The sequence below is a fragment of the Protopterus annectens genome, chromosome 13.part0, assembly GCF_019279795.1.
Source record: "Protopterus annectens isolate FY-2018-M chromosome 13.part0, PAN1.0, whole genome shotgun sequence".
Classification (NCBI taxonomy): Eukaryota; Metazoa; Chordata; order Ceratodontiformes; family Protopteridae; genus Protopterus; species Protopterus annectens.
In genome coordinates, this window is record NC_056747.1 from 1,256,264,647 (window position 1) to 1,256,286,339 (window position 21,693).

Genomic DNA, 21,693 nt, shown 5'->3' on the forward strand with positions numbered 1-21,693 from the left:
TGGTGCAAGTCTCTGAACAGGTGGGTAAGCATTCATTACAGTGTGGTTTTGATGCTGTGCAGGCCTAGTCTAGGGTGGCTGCCACTGGCTCAGTTCTTCGCAGGCACGCCTGGCTGAAGGATCAGAATTTATCTGACCATGTTAACACAAGGATTTTGGGTGCTCCTTTGCAGTCTGTGTTTGGTTCACCTGTGGAGTCAGTCTTGAAGAAAATGGAAGACCAGGCTAAGTCTATGCAGGCTGTTAAAGATTTTTTGCAAGTTCAGCCTCCGAAGTTTAGTAGAAATTGGCCTGCTAAGGGGTGGACATATCCTTCTTATGATTCTCAGTCTAGGGGTAGATCTAGACGTGGTAGGGGCAGAGCTCAGAGTTTTCAGGCCTAGAACAGGGAGTTCACCTGCACAATCTTCGGGTGAGGGCAGGGGCCAGTCCTTTCGTAAACAGGCCCAATGACCTACTTTTTCAGCTGCCAGATCCTTCTTGCCTGGCAGCACCTTTGGGAGGAAGGTTAGCACTCTTCAAAGAAAATTGGATGTTGATTACACAAGACAAATGGGTATTGGATATCATTCACCAGGGTTACAAGTTTTATTTCCATACCTTGCCTCCTTTCAAAGGCATGCCGGACGTTCCTCCTCAGCAAAGACTAGAGGCTCGCAAACTAATTTCTCTACTACTTCAAATAGGGGCCATACAACCGGTCCCTCTGCCAGAAGTGGGCCTAGGATTTTATTCTCGCTTGTTTCTAGTACCAAAGAAAGGAAACACGTGGAGACCAATTTTGGATTTATCTATCCTCAACACATCTGGACATTCCCAAGTTCAAAATGTTGACGTTACAACAGCTTTTACCTCTGCTGGGCAAAGATCACTGGATGGTGACTCTGGATCTCAAGGAGGCTTACCTTCATGTTCCTATCAGGCCCAGTTGCAGGAAGTATCTGCGTTTTCGGGCTGGGACTTCACATTATCAGTTCTCTGCATTGCCCTTTGGCTTATCTACTGCGCCCAGAGTGTTCACGAAGGTTCTGGCTCCAGTGGTAGCTTTCTTCAGGCTAAGAGGAATACAGATCTATCCTTATTTGGACGATTGCCTGATTCTGGCCCAAGAAAAGGACGAACTTCTTCATCATTTACAGTATGTGATGGCAGTGTTAAGATGCCTGGGGTATTCTGTGAACGAAATAAAGTCCAGTCTAGTACCCTCTCAGGACATGTGCTTTCTGGGTGTGAGACTGAATACAGCATCCCAGATGGCCTTTTTGACCCCGGACAAACAAAAGAATCTTTCTCTTTACTTCCTCCAGTTGTCTAGTCAGTCCAGGCTGACTGCAAGGACAGTCCTTCAAGCCTTGGGGTTCATGGCATCTTGTATTCTGGTACTTCCCAATGCCAAACTGCATATGAGGAAGCTACAATGGTATCTCAAGAATGTATGGACACAGCACTGCCAAGATTTGGACACACTCATTCAGATAATACCTTGCATTCAAAAGGAATTTTTGTGGTGGGCTCAGGAATGTCACCTAAACAAGGGGCTCTCTGTGACCCGGCCAGAGGAGTCAGATTTTAATGACAGATGCCTCAGACAAAGCTTGGGGAGCTCATCTAAATGGAAAATGGGTACAAGACACGTGGCCTGCCAGACTTCAACATCTACATATCAACTTGGAGATGTAAGCAGTCCAATTTGCATTGATAGCTTTCAAGGATTTACTTCTTCCAGGGCAGGTGTTGATTCAAACAGACAACACAACTGTCATGTGGTACATCAACAAGCAAGGGGGAACGCATTCTTATCCTCTATGCAGACAAGCAATGATTTTGTGGGAGACTGCTCTCAGTTTACAGCTAAATCTTCAGGCAAGGTTTCTGCCAGGAGCACAGAACTCCTTAGCAGATGTGTTGAGCAGACAAATTATGGATCCCCACGAGTGGAAATTGGATCCTCATGTATTTCAGAGATTGACAGTGTTATGGGGAACTCCAGACATAGATCTGTTCGCTTCTCCACTAAATTACCAGCTGCCAAAGTTTTGCACAAAAAGGTTTCATCCCACAGCTTGGAAAGTGGATGCTCTCTCATTCAATTGGAGCAATCTTCACGTGTATGCCTTTCCACCTCTGCCTCTCCTCCCAAAGGTACTGCTGAAGGTCAGACAGGACAAGCCAAACATGATTTTAATAGCTCCAGATTGGCCTCGACAGCACTGGTACCCATTACTGAGAAGTCTGGTACAGGAGCCTCCTTGGCCTTTGCCTTCGATTCCTCACCTGCTGTCTCAGGAGAACAGTCATTTACTCAATGTCAAACTTCATTCTCTACATCTGACAGCCTGGCATATTCTGTTTTAAACCCTGGAGGGTCTCGGCTTCCACAACAAGTTTTGAATGTAATTTTGGAGGCCAGAAGGCCTAGTACAAGGAAAGTTTACGCAGATAAATGGAGGAGATTTTTATTTTGGAGTACAGCAAAGGACTTTGATGTTTCTAAACCTAATTTAAGTGTTGCACTTCAATACCTTACTGAGTTATTGGACAAAGGTTTGTCCTTCTCTATAAAGGTTCATGCTGCAGCAATTTCTGCTCACTATGACTGTGACCCACCATTATTTTCTGAGCCTTTGTTTAAGCAATTCCTTAGAGGGGCAAAGAATATAAGACCCCCACGTAGAGCTCCTCCTCCTGCTTGGGATCTCAATTTTGTGTTGGAGAAACTCACTCTACAACCTTTTGAGCCTGCAGCATCGGCAGAGTTGAAATATTTATCATGGAAGACTGCTTTTTTGTTGGCCATTACCTCTGCGAGAAGGGTTTCTGAATTACAGGCCCTTATGGCAGTTGAGCCTTTCTTAATTTTCCACAAGGATAGGGTGTCTTTGCGTACTAACCCTTCTTTTATGCCTAAAGTGGTTTCTAGTGTGGCTTTAAACCAAACTATTCATTTGCCTACTTTTTATGCAAACCCCCAAAATAAAGGGGAAAGGATTTTGCACACTTTGGATATACACAGACAGTTGCGATATTATTTGAGCAGAACTAAAGGGTTCAGGCAGTCTCAGCAGTTGTTGGTTTCTTTTGCTTTGGGTTCTCAGGGCAAACCTGTTTCAAAACCAACTATTTCTAAGTGGATTGGTTTTTGTATTGCTTTCTGTTATTCCCATCATGGCAAGGAGATTCCAGCTGGGATTAGGCCTCATTCCACTAGGGCTACTGCCACTTCTACAGCTTTTTAAGGGGTGGCTACTAAAGATATTTTGGAAGCAGCTACTTGGAGTTCAGTGCATACTTTCTCTAAGCATTACTACCTTCCACTTTACTCTAAATCTAGGGCTGGATTTGCCACTGCAATTTTACAGGGCATGTTGGCAGCTCCTAATGCTTTATAGTTTTGCCATCCTCCCTTACCTCTGCTTTGGGATTCTACCCATATGTAAGGACTGCAGCAATGTGAGATTAAGAACATAGTACAGTTTTGTACCTACCATAAATGTAGATGTTCGAAGATCCACATTGCTGCAGTCCAATTTACCCTCCCTCCTTCCCCTCTGTTGAAGGTGGTGGTGTGGTTTGTGTTGTACATATTGTAAATATGGTTAGTGCACGGGTGGTTGGTTAGGTTTTGCTGGTTTTTGGCCTTTCTTGTTAGGGTCTTCTGACATCTGGGGCAAGAAAAGACTGAGGAAATGACGTCTGTCATGCGCTTTTGTACCCTGACGTCCTGATGTCAGTTTTAAGCGCCTTGACCGACGTCAGCCTAATACTTTGGTATTCGGGCCGACCGAGGACAGCAGACTACCCATATGTAAGGACTGCAGCAATGTGGATCTTCGAACATCTACATTTATGGTAGGTACAAAACTGTACTCTCTAGTTCTCAAATGCTTAGTCTAGCAGAGGATCTCATTTCTTTGATCCGGGGATCCCAACCTCACCCTGACGGGGCCTCTCACCCACCTCCAGAGAAGAGGCCTAGAGCAGAGCCCCCTGAGCCAGTCTCTTCAGATTACTCCTCTGATTCAGATAATACAAACCCTCCAGTGGGCCCTTATTCTCCTTATGAGGACTCTGATGCAGAAGACTCCATTCCTTCTGCCTCTCCGCCTGAGGATATTTCTTTTGGGGAAACCTTGCATGCTATGAGGGAACAATTTTAATGGCAGGGCCAGGATTTTTCAGACTCTAGGAAAAGGCTTAGGACCTTTTTGCATTTGCCACAGCATAGGCCTTTAGCCATTCCTCCAGTACTTACTGTTGTGGATGATGCATTTAATGATGCTTGTACTGCTCCTGATTCTCTTCCTCCGGCCCCTGCTAAGCCCGACAGGTACTACAGGGTTCCGGACACACTATCATTTGTATAAGGCTCCTTTTGCAGATCCTGAACTATCTCCCAGGGACCCAAGGCTGTAGCAGCTACCTCTGCCAAAAAACCCCTCCCCTCTGAAAGGGAATCTAGGGCCTTAGAGAGATGGGGTAAAAAAGTTTACACTTCTGCTACTCTTTCGGCTAGGGCCTTAAATTGTGAATTCCACATGATTCAGTATCAGGAATTTGTTAGATCAGTTAACTAAAAAACTGTCCTCGTCTGAACCATTAGACAAAAAATATGTTCAGGAAATGGTACATAACATTCAGCAGGTCAGTAATCATTCCTTAAAATGCGGCTATGATGCACTGGAGGCTTCCTTTAGATCAGCTATGACTGGTACAGTGATCAGAAGACATGCATGGTTAAAGGAGCAGACCTTACCAGACCATGTTAAATCAAAGCTCCTAGATGCTGCCATGGATAAGCTCAATTTGTTTGGCTCCCCTGCACAGCAGGTGCTTAAGAAGGTGGAAGAGAAAGCAAAATCTGTCCAGACAGTCAAGGATTTCTTACAGGTCCAGCCTCCAAGGTTTAGTAGGAACTGGCCTTCCAAGAATTGGTCCTTTCCATACACCTCCAGAGCTCAGAGGCAGGAATAGGCGCCCAAGAGGCAGGGGTCAATCCAGAGGTGCCTACAGGGGTCGTCCGTGGCAGACTAACAACGAGCGAAGTACTGCCACAGATCCAGCCACCACTTCAACAGGACAATCACAGTGACTTGGCTCTGAGACCGCCTACCAGGGAACAACTAGAAGACCCTTAGGCGGAAAGCTAGCCTTATTTTCAGTAAACTGGCATCACATCACAGGAGACAAATGAATTTTACAGACAATAGACCAAGGTTACAGGTTTCACTTCCATACTCTACCAAGGAAGAGAGGAATGCCAAACCTACCTCCAAATCAGAAGACAAAAGCTCTAGAACAAATACACCACTTACTAAGGATGAGAGCTATAGAAAGGGTACCGTCTATGGAACAAGGGCAAGGATTTTACTCCAGACTTTTCCTGGTGCCAAGAAAAGAAAGCCAATTGAGACCTATTCTCGACCTGTCCGCTCTAAACACATACCTCATTGTTCCAAAATTCAAAATGCTGACCCTACAGCAGCTTCTTCCCATGCTGGGCAAGGAGTCTTGGCTGGTAACTCTAGATCTCAAGGAGGCATACCTGCACGTCCCCATATGACCAAATTGCAGAAGATACCTCAGATTTCTTGCAGGATCAGAGCATTATCAATTCTCAGCATTGCCCTTTGGCTTATCTACTGCGCCCAGAGTATTCACGAAATGCCTGGCATCGGTAATTGCTCATTGCAGGCTTCAGGGAATTCAAATTTACCCTTACCTGGACGACTGCCTGTTACAAGCGGACAACAAAAACAAATTAATAAAAGATTTGAAAAAGGTCATTCATCTATTGCAAGCCCTGGGATACACAGTCAGTATAAAAAAGTCAAGGCTGATACCATCCCAAAGGATAACTTTCTTGGGTGCAGAGCTGGACACATCAAATCAAATGGCATCCCTCACAGCAGAAAAACAGAAGCACCTTCCTCTCTATTTCATGGCATTAACAACGCAGAACCAGCTAACAGCAAGGAAAGTCCTGCAAGCCCTGGGTTACATGGCATCCTGCATAATATTGATTCCACATGCCAGACTACATATGAGAAAGTTACACTGGTACCTAAGGAATTTATGGTCTCAGCACAAGCACAGCCTAGAAACCCAAATTCCAGTAATTCCATGCCTGAAGCAAGAATTCCAATGGTGGGCTCAGGCCTGTCAATCGAACAAAGGGCTGCCCTTCCACAACACTCAACCAAGCCAGACTATCACAACGGACGCCTCAGACCTCGGTTGGGGGGCACACATGCTGGACAGGTGCATACAAGGCTTATGGACTCAAGACCAGCTGAACCTACACAAATCAAAAGGAGATGCTGGCAGTAAAACTGGCAATTCAGACATTCAGACCATTTCTTCGACAGGGTCAATTGCTGATAAGGACAGACAACACCACAGGTATGTGGTACATCAACAAACAGGGAGGCACACATTCATACCCTCTATGCCGGATGGCAATGGACCTCTGGAATGTGGCCGTGAGCTTCAACATTCAGTTACAAGCAATATTTGTACCAGGAAAAGAAAATATACTGGCAGACATCTAAGCAGAACTACCACGGATGCCCACGAATGGATGCTGCATCCAGACCTCTTCAACTCCATTACAGGGAAATGGGGACTACCAGAAATAGACTTATTCACATCCCCACACAACCACCAATTGAAAAAATTCTGCACGAGGGCATACCACCCACTTGCTTGGAAGGTGGACTCCCTATCTTTCAGTTGGAAAAACCTGACAGCATATGCATTCCCACCTCTTCCTTTGATGCACAAGGTGCTATTGAAGATCAAAGACCGTCCAAGGATCATCCTGATAGCTCCAGACTGGCAGAGGCAGCATTGGTACCCATTACTGAGGAGCATGTCTCGGGAACAAATATGGCCTCTGCCCCTAGTTCCCTTACTGTTAACACAGAACTTCAAAACCCTGCATCCAAACCTAAAAACACTGCAGCTGACTGCCTGGAACATTGCATAAGACAAAATAACCCAGAATTATCTCAAAGGGTTAAGGACATTATCTTGGAGGCTCGCAGGCCTTCAACAAGGAAAACTTATTCAGCAAAATGGAAAAGATATCTCATTTGGAGTGCAGCAAAAGGAGAAAATGTGTCACTGGTAAACATAGCTAACATCCTGGAATACTTGGCAGAGCTTTTCCATAATGGCCTGTCCTATTCTTCCATTAAGATTCATGCATCAGCTATTTCAGCAGAATACAACAAAGACCCTCCAGTTTTCTCACATCCTCCTCTCGGGCAGTTTCTGAGAGGAATTAAAAATGTAAAACCACCAAGGAAGCCACCACTGCCCGCATGGGACTTGAACTTTGTGCTAGAAAAGTTAGACGCTCCTTCCTTTCGAGCCAGCAGCAACAGCAGAATTACAGTACTTATCATGGAAAACTGCTTTCCTGCTTGCGATCACTTCAGCAAGAAGGGTTTCTGAACTACAGGCATTAATGGCAGTACAACCCTTCCTTCACTTTCATCAAGATAGTGTCCATGAGAACTAATCCTACTTTTATGCCAAAGGTGGTCTCCATGGTATCTTTAAACCAAGCTATCCACCTGCCTACATTCTTCCCCAACCCACAGAACAGGGGAGAAAGACTATTGCATACCTTGGATGTACATAGGCAATTGCGCTACTACCTGGACAGGACCAAGAGCAATAGAAAAACTGACCAGCTACTGGTAGCATGCAACAGGAATGGAAGGAAAAGCAATTTCAAAACAGACAATCTAAGTGGATAGGAAATTGCATTAGATTTTGTTACTCTTACCATGGAAAGACAACTCCAGAAAACATCAGACCTCACTCCACAAGGGCTACAGCCACTACTACCACTTTTCTACGAGGAGTGGCTACCAAAGACATTTTAGAGGCTGCTACTTGGAGCTCCGTGCATACATTTGCCAAGCATTATAATCTACCCTTATACTCCAGATCCCGAGCAGGTTTTGCCACTGCTGTTTTGCAAGGGATCTTAACTACACCATAATCTTATTATTCCTCCTCCCCCAGTTTGGCTATGGTATTCTACCCATTTGTAAGGACTGCAGATGCATCCTTGAAGGACATAGTACAGTTTTGTACCTACCATAAATGTAGATGTCCGAGAGGTATGCATCTGCAGTCAGGATTACCCTCCCTCCTTCCCCTCTGTGGTACTCCTAGGGTATTTGCCCATCTTGTAGCTAGCTGGGGGAATCTATGGTGTATTTGTGTATATATGTACATGCATGCTTATTTTTTGTTTGCTCTCTACTGTTTGGAAGCATTTGCATTCATCCAAATTTAGCCTTCCTAGAGGGCACCTGGCATCTGGGGCAAGAAAGAGGAAAATGGCGTCGGCTGATACCTTTATACCCGAAGAACTGCAGCTATGACGTCGGGTGAAGTGCGACATCAGCCGAGGCCAGACCCAGACTTTGGAATCCGGCCGACCGAAGGGCTGCCTGACGACAGGACAACCCCATTTGTAAGGACTGCAGATGCATACCTCTCGGACATCTACATTTATGGTAGGTACAAAACTGTACTTTGCAGTCATTACATTTGGGTAATCAGCTGGCAGGTTGCCCTCAGTCGGCCTGATTAACACTCTTGGGTCCTGTCAGTTGTCCCTTTCATGACGTCAAGTCGTCATGGGATATAAAACATGCAGCTGACGCCATTACCCCAGTCTTTCTTGCTGCACAGTGCCCGAAACAGAAGCACTTTTTTCTTGCTCCTTACAGATGTCAGTAAAAGTTAATAATTGCATTACTTGTGGGAAGCAAATACCTCTGATTTTCATTTGTACTGTATTCCTTGCCTAGGCCCTGATCACAACATGCCTTGCTGTCGGTTTTGTGCTAAATTTAATCAACGCACAAACGTCTTGTTTTTGTTTCTAAATACTTTGGCTCCAGATTTAACTATTCAGAAATGTAGTCTGTTAGCATTCAAACTACCAGGATACCTAAATAAAAAAACAAAGACCGAGGTCCAAAACCAACGCTTCTAAGCCAGTTGCCGGTTCGCCAGTGCTCAGTGAGGCCCTTTTGCAGTCCCTGATGCCCACTAATTCTGATTTGCAGGCCTCTACTGAGACCAATTTGGAGTCCGGTATGCTGCGAGATGCTTAATTATAGAACCTGCGGATGTCTCTACCTTAGATGGGTCCGGAGCTGGTGTGCTAGCTCCAGCTTCTGAGGGTGATGTTCATATTTCACTGTTGCAGTTATTGCACTTGGGTAACCTGCTGGCAGGTTGGCCTGAATTCCAAAGTCTTGGGTCCTGCGTTGCTTGCTGTCTTCTCTTCCATGATGTCAAGGGTATAAAACATGCAGCCTACACCATTTTCTTCAAGTCTTGCTTGCCACGAGGTCCTTGAAGCAAAAGCATTTTGCAAGTGCCGGTCAGCCGACTACTGAAATATTAGTTTGAGTTTCAGATCCGAAGTCTTCACTAAAGCCAAGTACCCCGTTGGGGAAACTTGTTTTTTTTTCTTTTTACCGATGTCAAAAAAGTTAATTGCATTACTTGTGGGAAGCAAATATCCACATTCTGGACATGGAAGATTGAGAGAAACTTGGCACCAGTGCGTCTCATAGCTTAGCTCAGTCCATTTCTGGCTGGGATTTCCTCTGCAAAATTTCATGTCATCCCAGAGTTTTTTCCTAATTTTTTTAGGAGGCTCCAGCTCTCCCCAAAGACTAGCAGCTGCTGGACTGGTAAACCTCTAAACTGACACGCAGGAATGGATTTTGCGCAGTTTGGCAATTAACTAGAAAGAAAGATGAAATGCACACTCATTCTAGATGTCAGTATTCAAAATACCAATGCACTAAATGGTTTACAGCACTAGCGGGAGGAAAAGGAAGAAACTAGTCTTCCTCAGATGTCGGGGGAGGGGGAGTTACCCTTCACGTGCACCACTTAAACATCCAAGTATGCATTGACCGGCTTAACTTTATAAGCTGTTGTACAGAATAGAGTATTCACATAATGTCTTTTCAGCAGATTGAAACAAAGGCACATGAAACAGAAGCTTTCCTTGTGTGTGCATTTTTTAGTTTTCCCCTGTGACAAGTCACAGGAAGTATGCCCTACCTACTAGATGTCCAAATATATTCAATACTGTTTTCAAAGTCTGTTTAGTTCCTCGTCCTAATTTAGGTAACTATTGTCAGAATATTCGTTAAGTCAGTTGGTTTGAAACTGTCCTAAAGATATAAGGTGAAGATTGTGTTCACTTGTAGATGAAACTAAGATCATATCTGTATTACTGAAGTTACATTACAAAACATTAAGTGGTTCGATTGCATTCTTGCAAATTCGTTTTCTGTATATGGGGTTGAAAGATTTTTCACAGCCTTAGTTTATGTAAGACCATGTATTGAGTACCACTTTCTTTCACTTATCTTAATCAGATATTGCATCCTTTTAGACTGCTTGGAAGTAAAAATTGAGGGTTTAGCCAGAAGTGTATTTTCTAAGACACCATGTAGTGCTTTCCATTACCCACTTGTCATTTTAAAGTGTGTTTTGTATTGCTCTATACATTAAACCCTTTTGTGCCATTTCAGCCATAAAGGTTTTAAGAATGCTCAGACAAAACTACTCATTGAAGTACTGAGCATGTCCAGCTACTCTAACGTGAATGTGTTTCATATGTATTAACACCAACTGAATGAAAGTGTTTTTGTTGAGCACTAAGTGGTATTCCTCTCGTCCATGGTTTTGACTCAGATTTTTAGCTGTTAATCTTTCCTAAAATTGGCGACTTGGAGAAAAGGTGGTGACTTAACTTTTTTACTTCTGGAAACTTACATTACTGCTGTACAGTTCATTCTGTTGAAATATCAACATTTCACACTAGTACTTGTGTCTTTGATTACTGGATTTCTCCTAATTTCCAGTTATGGTAACTGGAGAAAGGGAGAAATGTCAGTTTGAGGATACTGAATACATTATTCATGCATTCTTCATCTGGCAGTGGATTGACAGAGCATGTGTTCAGCTGATGTCAGTGATGTCACAATGGGTGGAGCATGGATGGGAGAGGGTGGAATGGGTGGAGTTATGGGTGCAAGGGGTGTGACCTTAGTCCAGTTTTGGCCCCAAACCTGGCAACCCTATTGGTAGCGTTTTATTAATCAGAGCTTTCATATGAGGCTGAGGAGTTCTGTCTGTTACTTGGTTATATTTGGAAAAATGTGAAGCTTTCTCTGAATTGTAAAAGCTGCATCTAGTTACCAGCACTGGACGAGTCAAATATTAATGCATTTGGAGTTTAAGCTACAAGATTTGTTTAAAACGTACATAGCATACTTTTGGATTTATTGATGCAAATGTAAGCTAGCAATATTTGACACCTAGGTGTCCTGTATAAATTGCAGGTGCACCTGGAGAAATGACTGAGTTAAAGATATGTTTAACCTTCAGTCTAAGGCACTTCCCAGTAATGTACTGTTTACGTGGCTTGAGGCAATTACTCCCTAGGCAGGCTATTAAGCTATAGTGGTTTTAGTCATGATTCCTTAACCACCTTAATCAAATCTGCATGAATTGGATTGCTTTCACTCTGCAGAAGCTGTGGAATTGAGCATAGCCTCTCTGGAGGCTACCCTTTTTGGGGAAAGGTAAGGCTATACCAGTTGTCACAATGGGCTCTTGGTATGCTGTCCCTAGTGGTTGTGAAGGGATTTCTCTGGCAAAGGTACTTGAATGGATTTCCATAGCTCTAGTTTCTGGTAACAGAATTCAGTGTTGGCTGCATTCCAGGCTTGTTGGAATCCTTTTCCAGTAGGAGGCGTATGGTTTGGCCAGTCGTGTGTGTGTGGGGGGGGGGGTCAGTGTTTAACTAGTTTTTGTACTTCCTTGATGGGTAGTTGTGCTTGGTCTGCCTTAACTGTCTGCGAATGGTCTGAGTGCCGTCTAGACTCTGCCTGTTGGGGTGCTTTAAATTGTACATCTGGGAGTTTGCTGTCCCTTGGTTCCCATGGAGACCAACCTTTTGTTAGAGGATCCTGAGTATTGTCCACTTCATTCTCTGGCTTGCTGACTTGGTGAGATTCTCACCCAGTTTCTCTAGTGGTGAATTTGGGGATGGTGCCAGTACTTTCTCTTTCCCATTTTGTGCACAGCAAGAAGCTCCTTTTACTCGTTGGCAGAGTAGGTACTATCCCTCATGCTGGGAAGCACTTCACTTGCGGATTTTCGTTTGAGTTTGTAGGTTTTGAAAAGTTTCTGCAGCCCTTATGACCATATCACAATTTGTGCTAGAGACCTTTGTCCATTATCTCAGTTTTCTTAGCAGCTACACTGCTTGGGTGGCTAGGTGTTGCACTTTCTGTTAACTTCAGGTTTGTAGGTGCTGTGTTTATGTTGGTTGGATTGGGGGTCCTACAGCCACCTAAAGGGTAAGGAACAACCCCTTTGAGCAGTCTGACTTTCTTTTTCTTGATGGGTTCCTGTTCATAGCAGTCTACCCCAGTGCAGACATCACCAAACCTTAGTGGGAGAAGCCATGTGGATTGAACAGTGCCTACATCGTAGGTTTTATAGGTGTCCAGGGTTTTCTCCTACCTTTTGCTATATTTTTGAAAGTGGGAGTCCCTAACTAGGTTACCTTACTGTGGGGGATAGTTAACACCTTGGAGTTCCATCCTTTAAGGTTAACTGCTGAGCTTGGTCCTATTTTTGGTGTTAATAGCTTAGGGGTAGGGGGACTTATCGAAGAGTACTGCTTGTGCTTCTATCCTCTAGGTGTGTTCTAGGCATTGCTTTTCATCCACAATTTGGGGAGGCTTTTCCTACTGTACTTGCTCCAGTCCCATGGGGGGCTGGGAGGTGTTGGGGGTAATGAATGCAACTCCATGAAATGCAGCATGGTTTTGAGGTAAGTGGAATTCGAAAACGTTTACTGCATTTGAAACTAATGGCTATTCAGTGGCAGTACACTTCAAATGCCATAACATTGACAGCCTTGGCATATGGCTTTCTAGTTTACTTTTGGTTCTAGTGACTGGCTCCTGTTAAAGCCTGGTCTTTTTAATCAGTGGGATGTTTATGGAGATTCTTTAAGATGTGCTCCATTTTCTAGATCAGTTATTTAAATTCAGTTAATAGATGTGGCTTAACAGTATGGTGAAGATTCCTTCCAAAACAGGCTTACTTTCAGAGCTGGCCTAGCAGACTGAATTAGACAAGTTGTTCAAGGGGCAATTGTGTTCTGCAAAATAAGGAAAGTATGAAAGTATGTGGATGTTAATGCAAGACAAGATGTGTAACTTATCAGTAAGCCATATTTAATGATATTTTTTTCTCTGCAGGTGTTGCAAACATTGGGAACAGAGTCCTACAGACCAAGCTCAGCTTCTCAGTGTGTGGCTGGAATTGCTTGTGCAGAAATCCCAGTGGCACAGTGGCCAGAGCTTATTCCTCAACTGGTAGCCAATGTAACAAATCCTTCAAGTTCTGAACATATGAAGGAATCTACACTGGAAGCTATTGGATACATTTGCCAGGATATAGTGAGTACTTGCACATTATATGGAAAATGTGCTACATGGAATGTGTGCTGTATGGTGCTGTTTAAAAGGGTGCTTTTTTGTATCCATCTTAAGGAGAAGTGGGAGGATGTTTATGCATAAGTAAAGTGACAAGTACAATTTGCTTTTTGAATTAACACTGTTCCCTACTAAGGTGGAAGCTTTACAGTAGTGTACATACTAAACTGCCATCAGCCATTTAATGAAGTACAATGCAATCATGCAAGAAAGGTCACTGTCCTATTGCAGTTCATCCTAACAAGGTATTTCAGTTATATTGGTCTGTAGTATTGGAGATGGAACCCAAGATTTCTCACTGGTGTGCTGTTCAAACTAGGATGTCAGTTTATACTGTTAATGATTTACTGGATATTTTCTATTGCAGAAATTAGAGTGGAGACTTGAGAATAGCAAACCTGTAAAGTCCTGAGTGTAGAAATGAACTGGAAAGGGAGACTCCGAAGGCAGACAAACACTAAATTTTAGTGCTGAGGGCTTCTGAACTTGGTACCACCTTTGACGTATTGCTCGCCAGTTCAGGGAATGGCACGTAACTGCTGCTGCTCTGAAACTATAGAAGTTTAAATATAAATGGAGAAAAGGAAGTGTAACTTAAGAGCTTACTCTGCGGAGAAACTGCTAAAGCAAATGGTATCATTACAAACCCCAAGTTTATTGAAGTATTAAGTATTGTAACACTTAATGGCATGCAAGTACTGCTGGCCTGAATCAGTTTTTCACTTCCAAGCAGCAAGGTCCCTTCAAAGCTTCAGTAACATGCAGAAAAGCAGATTGTCTGCCATCTGAATGTCGTAATGGGAATGGTTGAGTGCAAAGTCTGACTCAAGTTTGAATGAAACCCATTTCTCAAGAGATTTACAAAACTGTCCACATTTTAGGTGTGGAAGGTGTTCCTTTGGACAATACCCTTGTAGCTAAACCTTTTAAGATCTTGTGGTGTATGTGCCTGGCTGTTGTAGCAAAGCTTGCACATTTTCCACTTAAAATGGACACAGATGTCCATCAGCTTTTGTACCAAAATCTGATTTTGGTACATTCTGACTTGCTGTAATGGGGTCTGTTCATTGCTGCACTGCTTTGTAATGCAGCTTTAATTACATAACCCAGACAGCAGATGAGGTAATTGTAGTATATGCAAATTATAGTGGGTAGACTGCCCCAGACTTGTATAGCTGGAGTTTAGGTTGTCCTGACTCCTGGTGGATGTTTGAAATCGAAGGCAGTTGTAATGGAAACATTTTTTTTACCTAAAAATAGTAATGTTTCAGTGTACCCAGAGGTTTTCTCTGGTAATCTGTCAATTCTGTAGATGTATTCCTATCTGTAGTGTAAACAGACTTCTTAAACTGGCTGTCATAAGGTTACATGTGGATACCGGAGACTAGAATTTTTTGTGCCAAGATGCTTTTAACAAATTGTGTAGTATCCAATATGTGGTCACGTTGAATAAAGGTCAAATGGCTTGCATAACCCATGTGACATTAATCCAGAAGCACATTTGGCAATTGGATGAAACATTTGTTTTGACATGACCCTTTGTGTAGTTGACATGTATGTTCTTAAGCTTTGAAACTTGCTGAGCAATGGAGTTTGCATCTGCTAGAAGTATCCAAATCATGTTGAAATTACCAGATCAGTAACTTTCCCACTTTTGTATAGGCAGTATTTAGCACCCGTACATGCTGTTATCTGAAAAGTAGACAAATGTACTAAAAAGGAATGGATCATTAACATTGGTAGGCTTTGAATGTCTTACTCTATACCTGAATTGTTAACTAGACTTTACATTGCTAGTATCTATGGTATCTAAAGTAGTTAACTTCATTTTATCTGCAGCCTGTGGGTATACAGATCGGAGCAGGCTACTTTTTTCTAGCATCTGCTCTGAGCTCCCCCCTTACCCATAATGCCCTACCATCTATCTTCCCCCAGATTTCGTTTGGCGTGCCAGTAGTGTGCATCGTGGTCTCCTTTGCTCCAAGCTGAAAAGGGATAGTAAGTGGAAACTTTTGATATCTAGTGTGCTTGTGTAAGATTACCCTTCCTCCCCTTCTGTAGTAATGCATTGGTCGCTGGTGTAAAAAAAAAAATTTTTTGTAGTAGAATAGTACTCTGGCCTGCCCTTCCCCTACCTGTGTGTGGGGGTTTTTTGTTGGGAAGGTAGTACCTTTACCTTTGAGTGCATGACTATGGCTGATCAGCCAAAGCCAGTGTTCAAAAAATGTAGTGTGGCCATAAGCTTTCCCCTGCTGATGGTCACACTGATATGTCTAGGAGTGGCACATTTATCCACAGTGTGCTTATCTGTTCAGGCTTCAACCCCAGGGCCCTTGGGGATCGTAAGGCCAAGCTAGTTACCAAAGGCCTTCTCCCTGTTGCCATGCTGGATTCTGCCTCTGTCACTAGTGCACCTCCCTAGACAGGGACTCAACCTCCCTCTTCATCTAGCGATGGGTCTAAGGACAGATCTTTATTCAGCGAGTTTGACAAAGATGAAGAGAAGGAAAAGGAAAGGCGCAGAGAAGAAAGGGAGAAAGACTGGCATCGCAAGACATCCCCAGATAGGGAGCTCTTTCTCAGCCCTCCATCCAAGACCATGAGGCCTGTTTCTCCTTGGCTCCAGTCGCCACGTTTCTCACCGGAGCAGTTGGAACATTCGGACCAGAGTCCCTCTGCGCAGACCAGCCAGATCAGAGTCTGTGGCCTTTTCGAGGTAGACTGAGCCTATTTGACATGGATATGGACAGGATGATACAGAGATTTCTGCAGACCCAAATTCAGATGGAATTTTGCCAGGTCCCTCTGGAGGGGCAACCTCCATGCCTCTTTTCCACCCCATCTTTCCTTCCCCGACCTGTGCTTCAGGGTTTTTGGATCAGTGGTTCTTTGGAGCTGGCAGCTTGACGCAGACTGTTCCTCCAACCTCTACTCCGGCTGTTACCTTGAGTTCCTCAGATCTTGCTCTTAACAGAGTGACTCTCTGAGCCGCGGACAGAGTTTTGGACCGGGGGAATGGATTCTTCGGGTCTGAAGAGTTTTGGACCGGGGGAATGGATTCTTCGGCTCTGACTTTCAGACCCGACCCCTCAGACCTCAGGCTATCCTGTCTTTGGCTCCGGTCCCCAAGTGGAGAAGGTTCTCTCCCAGGGATTGAGAACCCAGCCCATTCCCTCAGATACCACCCAGGCCCCCCTGGATTAGGATACTACCCCCTTCATCCTGTCTCTGACAGCCTGTGTCAGAGCATCTCCAGGTCATTTTCCCTGAGGAAAAACCCCCTGTTACTCGCAGATCCCCTTCTGAAAGTCCCACTGAAGAGGGCCACCGCAAGTGCAAAAGGAGGCACTTGAACTCCCCTGAGTCCCTCACCACTGACAGACTTAGATGAAGGTTCCTCAGGTCACTTGCCGAAGAAGTCTCCTTCGGAGATTATGGAAATCCTCCGCCAGAGGGGAGGTTGGTTAGCCCCAGAACTTTCTGGGGATAATCTAAGTGTTCTTGGAGGCCTTTGGCATGGGCCCATCTACTTCCCGAGTGTCCCCACCAGCAGACCCCTTGGTGGACCTCATCAGCATGAGGGCATGGAAGGAGCCTGACACCATAGAGCCCATCCCCAAACGTCCTGACATGGTCTTATCTCCTTCGAATAGATAATCCTGGTCGAAAGGAGCCCTGTTTGATATGTTGGTCGCAGTGTCCCCAAAGGAGCAGCTAGCACAGGAGCTCCTTGGTCCACCCTCCAGACAAGGAGTAGAGGTTGGTGGAAAGGTTTGGGAAGCGTGTACTCTTCAGGGACCTTTTCTATCCATGCGCTGAATTTGGCACATGTGATTAGAGTTCAGCGAGACCTTGCTTTGGAATTTGCCGTGTTGCCCCCAGTCTTGTCCTGCGCTGATGGGCTGATCATCGTGCATACAGCTGCAGTCATAACAGATAGGCTTTCCTGCCGTCAGGCGGGTTCTCTGTCGGCCGAATTCCAAAGTCTAGGTCTGGTGTCGGTTGTTGTCGCTTCTTCCCTGACGTCAGTGCGACAGGGGTATAAAAGAACTAGCAGACGCCATTTTCTTCAGTCTTTCTTGCCACGCGGTGCCCGAAGCAGAAGCAGTTCGCAAGTGCTGGTCGGCCAGCTCCTGAGAATACGAATATTTTGCAACCGAAGTCTTCTTGAAAGCCAAGTACCCCGTTGGGGAAACTTTTCTTGCTTCAGACCGATGTCAGACAAAGTTAATAATTGCATTTCCTGTGGGAAGCAAATACCGCATAAGGATTTTAATTCCCTCTGCATTCCTTGCTTTGGCCCAGACCACGACGTCTCGGCCTGTCGTTTTTGTGCTACATTCAAGATGCACCATTAAGCGTTGGGTGGAGTTCGCCCAATGCTATTTTGGCAAAAAATTTAATTACATTATGTCGTCTGATACTCAGACTCCAGTTTTGAGTAAAAGACACCAAGATAAGGACCAACATACGAGGTCCGTGGCTTCTACCAACACCACGCCAAAGCCGACTACAGGTGGTCCGGTTCTGTGAGGCGCCTATGCAGCCCCTGACTACAGACTACACTTGGCGGTGTGTACTGTACCCGAGGTCACAGGCTCATCGGCCCACACCCCGACTACCGATACCAAAGCCACTCTTGGCGGTGAAACTCTGAGTTTAGACAGGTCTGCCACCTCTCAAGGTGTCTTCAGGCCTTCCTCTTTTTCCATTAAGGCTTTTACTAAGTCTAAAGCAGCCATGCATACTGAGACAAGCTCCACGGGGCCCTTCTCAAGGCCCCATGCCTAAAAAGCAGATGCTCAAAATGGCTGAGGATTTGATTACTCTTATCAGGGGTTCTCAACCCCCCCCGGACAAAAGGCCCAGAGTGGAGGAAGAATCCCCCTCCTCGGACCAGGCCTCCATTATTTCAGAGCATTCTGATGAACAGGAACATTCATACTCCCCTTTTGAAGATTCTGATGCAGAGGAGTCCATTCCCTCTGTCCCCCCCCCCGAGGATTACTCTTTTGGGGAAACCTTGAGGGAACACTTCCACTGGGAAGGCCAAGAGTACTCTGACTCCAAGAAAAGGCTTAAGGATTTTCTCTTGCTCCTTCAGCACAGGCCTCTGGCTATACCTCCTGTTTTAGACAGTCTAGATGTGTATTCGGAGGCCTTCCTTAACCCAGACTCTTTACCTCCAACCCCAGTCAAGCCTGACTGGTATTACCGGGTTCCTGACTCGCACCAATTCCTATACAAAAGCCATGCGGCTGACCCAGAAACCATCTCACAGGGCCCCAATGGAATTAAGGCCTCCACTGCTAAAAATACATTACCTTCAGAGATTCCAGAGCTTTAGAAAGGTGGGGGGAAAAAGATGTACACCTCTGCCACCTTAACCATGAGGGCATTAAACTGCCAGTTCCATATGTTCAAGTTCCAACAGTTTCTGTCATCACAGTTGAGAAGCAAAATGTCAACCTGAACAACCAGACTTGGAGTTGCAGGATTTGATGCATAGTGCAGAACAAGTGGGTAGACGTACCTTGCAATGTGGTTTTGATGCTTTAGAGGCCTCATGTAGAGCTGCTGTTACCGGATCAGTCATACGTAGACATGCCTGGCTCAAAGAGCAAACCTTACCAGATCACGTCAAAGCTAAATTACTAGATGCCCCTCTGCAAAAAGATGTAGTTAAAGCTGAGGAGGTATTGAAGAAAATGGAGGAAAAGGCTAAATCAATGCAAACAGTGAAAGGTTTCCTACAGGTACAACCTCCACGTTTCAGTAGAAATTGGCCTTCCAAAAATTGGTCCTTTCCAGCCACGGACAGACCCCAGAGGTAGATACAGGCACCATAGGGGCAGAGGGCAATCTCAAGGATCGTTTAGAGGCAGACAATAGCAAGCTCCTACAGAGGTGGTGAAGATAGTTCACAGCCATTCAGAAAGCAGACCCAATGACTTTCCCCTTTGCATGCCAAGCAAGGCTCAAATGGCAGCACCTTTAGGTGGAAAACTGGCATTATTTTCAAAAAATTGGCATTGTCACAAGACAAATGGATCCTGGACATTATAAACAGAGGCTACAGATCCCATTTTCACACACTTCCAAAAATGAGGCATGCCAAACCTGCCACACAAAGGGCAGAGGCACAAAAACAAATTTCAGATCTCATGGACATGAAAGCTATTAGAGGTACCTACACAAGAACATGGTCAAGGTTTTTACTCCAGACTATTACTGGTACCAAGGAAGGGAAAAGATTGGAGACCTATTTTGGACCTATCCATCCTAAACACATTTTTACTCGTGCCAAAATTCAAGATGCTCACATTACAGCAGCTTCTTCCCATGCTGTGAAAGGAGTCTTGGCTGGTAACATTGGACCTCAAGGAGGCATACCTGCATGTCCCAATCAGACAAGATTGCAGAGGATACCTCAGATTTCTTGCAGGTTCAACCCATTATCAATTCTTTGCATTGCCCTTTGGCTTATCTACTGCGCCCGGAGTATTCACGAAATGCCTGGCATCAGTAATTGCCTGCTGCAGACTTCAAGGGATACAAATATACCCGTATTTGGACGACTGCCTGATCCAAGCGGACAGCAAGCACATACTTCTGAAACATCTGGTTTTTGTAATGTTGAATCTTCTGGGATACACAGTCAAAAAGAAATCAAGGCTAATACCCTCTGAAACTAATTTTCCTGGGTGCCAACTTGGACACAAACACCCAGATGGCCTACCTCACGCCAGAGAAACGGGGGCAACTAACTCAATACTTCAGAAAACTAGCAAATTTCACCAGGCTGACTGCAAGGAAAATCCTGCAGGCTCTGGGATTCATGGCATCTTGCATCCTACTAATCCCATGTGCAAAGCTGCATATGAGGAAACTTCAATGGTACCTGAAAAACCTATGGTCTCAACACAGCCACAGTTTGGAAACAATACCACTGATTCCATTTCTTCAAAAGGAATTTCTGTGGTGGGCTCAAGCATGCCAAAGAAACACAGGTCTCGCATTCTGCAAGCCTCAAGCAAATCAAGTCATCACAACAGACGCCTCTGACTACGCCTGGGGGGGGGGGGGGGCGCACATGACAGATCGGTGCATTCAGGGCAAATGGTCCCAAAAAGAAAAGCACCTACACATCAATCAAAAGGAAATGCTAGCAGTAATAAATGCTATTATAGCTTTCAAAGACCTTCTGCATCCAGGTCAACTATTGATAAGGACAGACAACACCACAGTAATGTGGTACATAAACAAACTGGGAGGAACCCATTCATACCCCCTATGCAGACTGGCCATGTCTCTTTGGAACATGGCTCTGGAATTACAAATCTAACTTCAAGCACAGTACTTGCCCGGCAAGGAAAACACGCTGGCAGACAACCTAAGCAGAAATATGACAGATCCACATGAATGGAAGTTGCATCAAGTTTTTACAGAGCTATTTCAAGCATGGGGAAGGCCAGACGTAGATCTCTTTGCCTCACACAAAAATCACCAATTGGCAAAATTCTGCTCAAGGACTTTTCATCCACAGGTCTGGAGTGGACGCACTTTCAGTTGGACAACGACAGTTTATGCCTTTCCACCTCTTCCTCTGCCGCCCAAAGTTCTATTAAAAACAAGAGCAGACGGACCAAAGATGATTCTCATTGCTCCAGACTGGCCAAGACAATACTGGTACCCACTCCTGAGGAGCCTGACGCATTCCCCACCATGGACCCTACCTCTAATGCCTCTTCTGACTCAGCACAGCTTCAAAACTCTTCAGTCAGCTGGAAACACTCAATCTGGCCGCATGGAAGATTCCTTAACTTCACAACAGACCTTACTCCAAGGAGGTGCAGGATGTCATTTTGGAGACCAGAAGGCCTACTAGAAAAGCTTACTCCGCAAAATGGAAATGGTTTTGTGCCTGGAATGAAGGACCAGAATCCCGGAATACTGAATTTACCTCAAATATTACAGTATCTAGCTGAGATGCTAAGCAGTGGGCTTTCATTCTCCAAAATCCATGCCTCAGCCATTTCTGCAGAATACAACACTGATCCTCTATTCTCTCACCCTTTCAAGACAGTTCCTCAGAGGGGCTAAGAATATAAAACCCCCAAGGAAA

The 21,693-nt window shown here is 44.7% G+C and overlaps 1 protein-coding gene across 1 annotated transcript in view; it reads left to right on the forward strand.

Annotated features, from left to right (window-relative positions):
- The window catches only part of KPNB1 (karyopherin subunit beta 1), a 2,271,876-nt gene that overhangs the window by 92,102 nt on the left and 2,158,081 nt on the right, over positions 1–21,693 (forward strand). Inside the window, exon 4 of the mRNA XM_044055271.1 lies at positions 13,332–13,532. Within this exon, the coding sequence (XP_043911206.1) occupies positions 13,332–13,532 (201 nt within the window). The remainder of the gene's footprint in view (positions 1–13,331; positions 13,533–21,693) is intronic.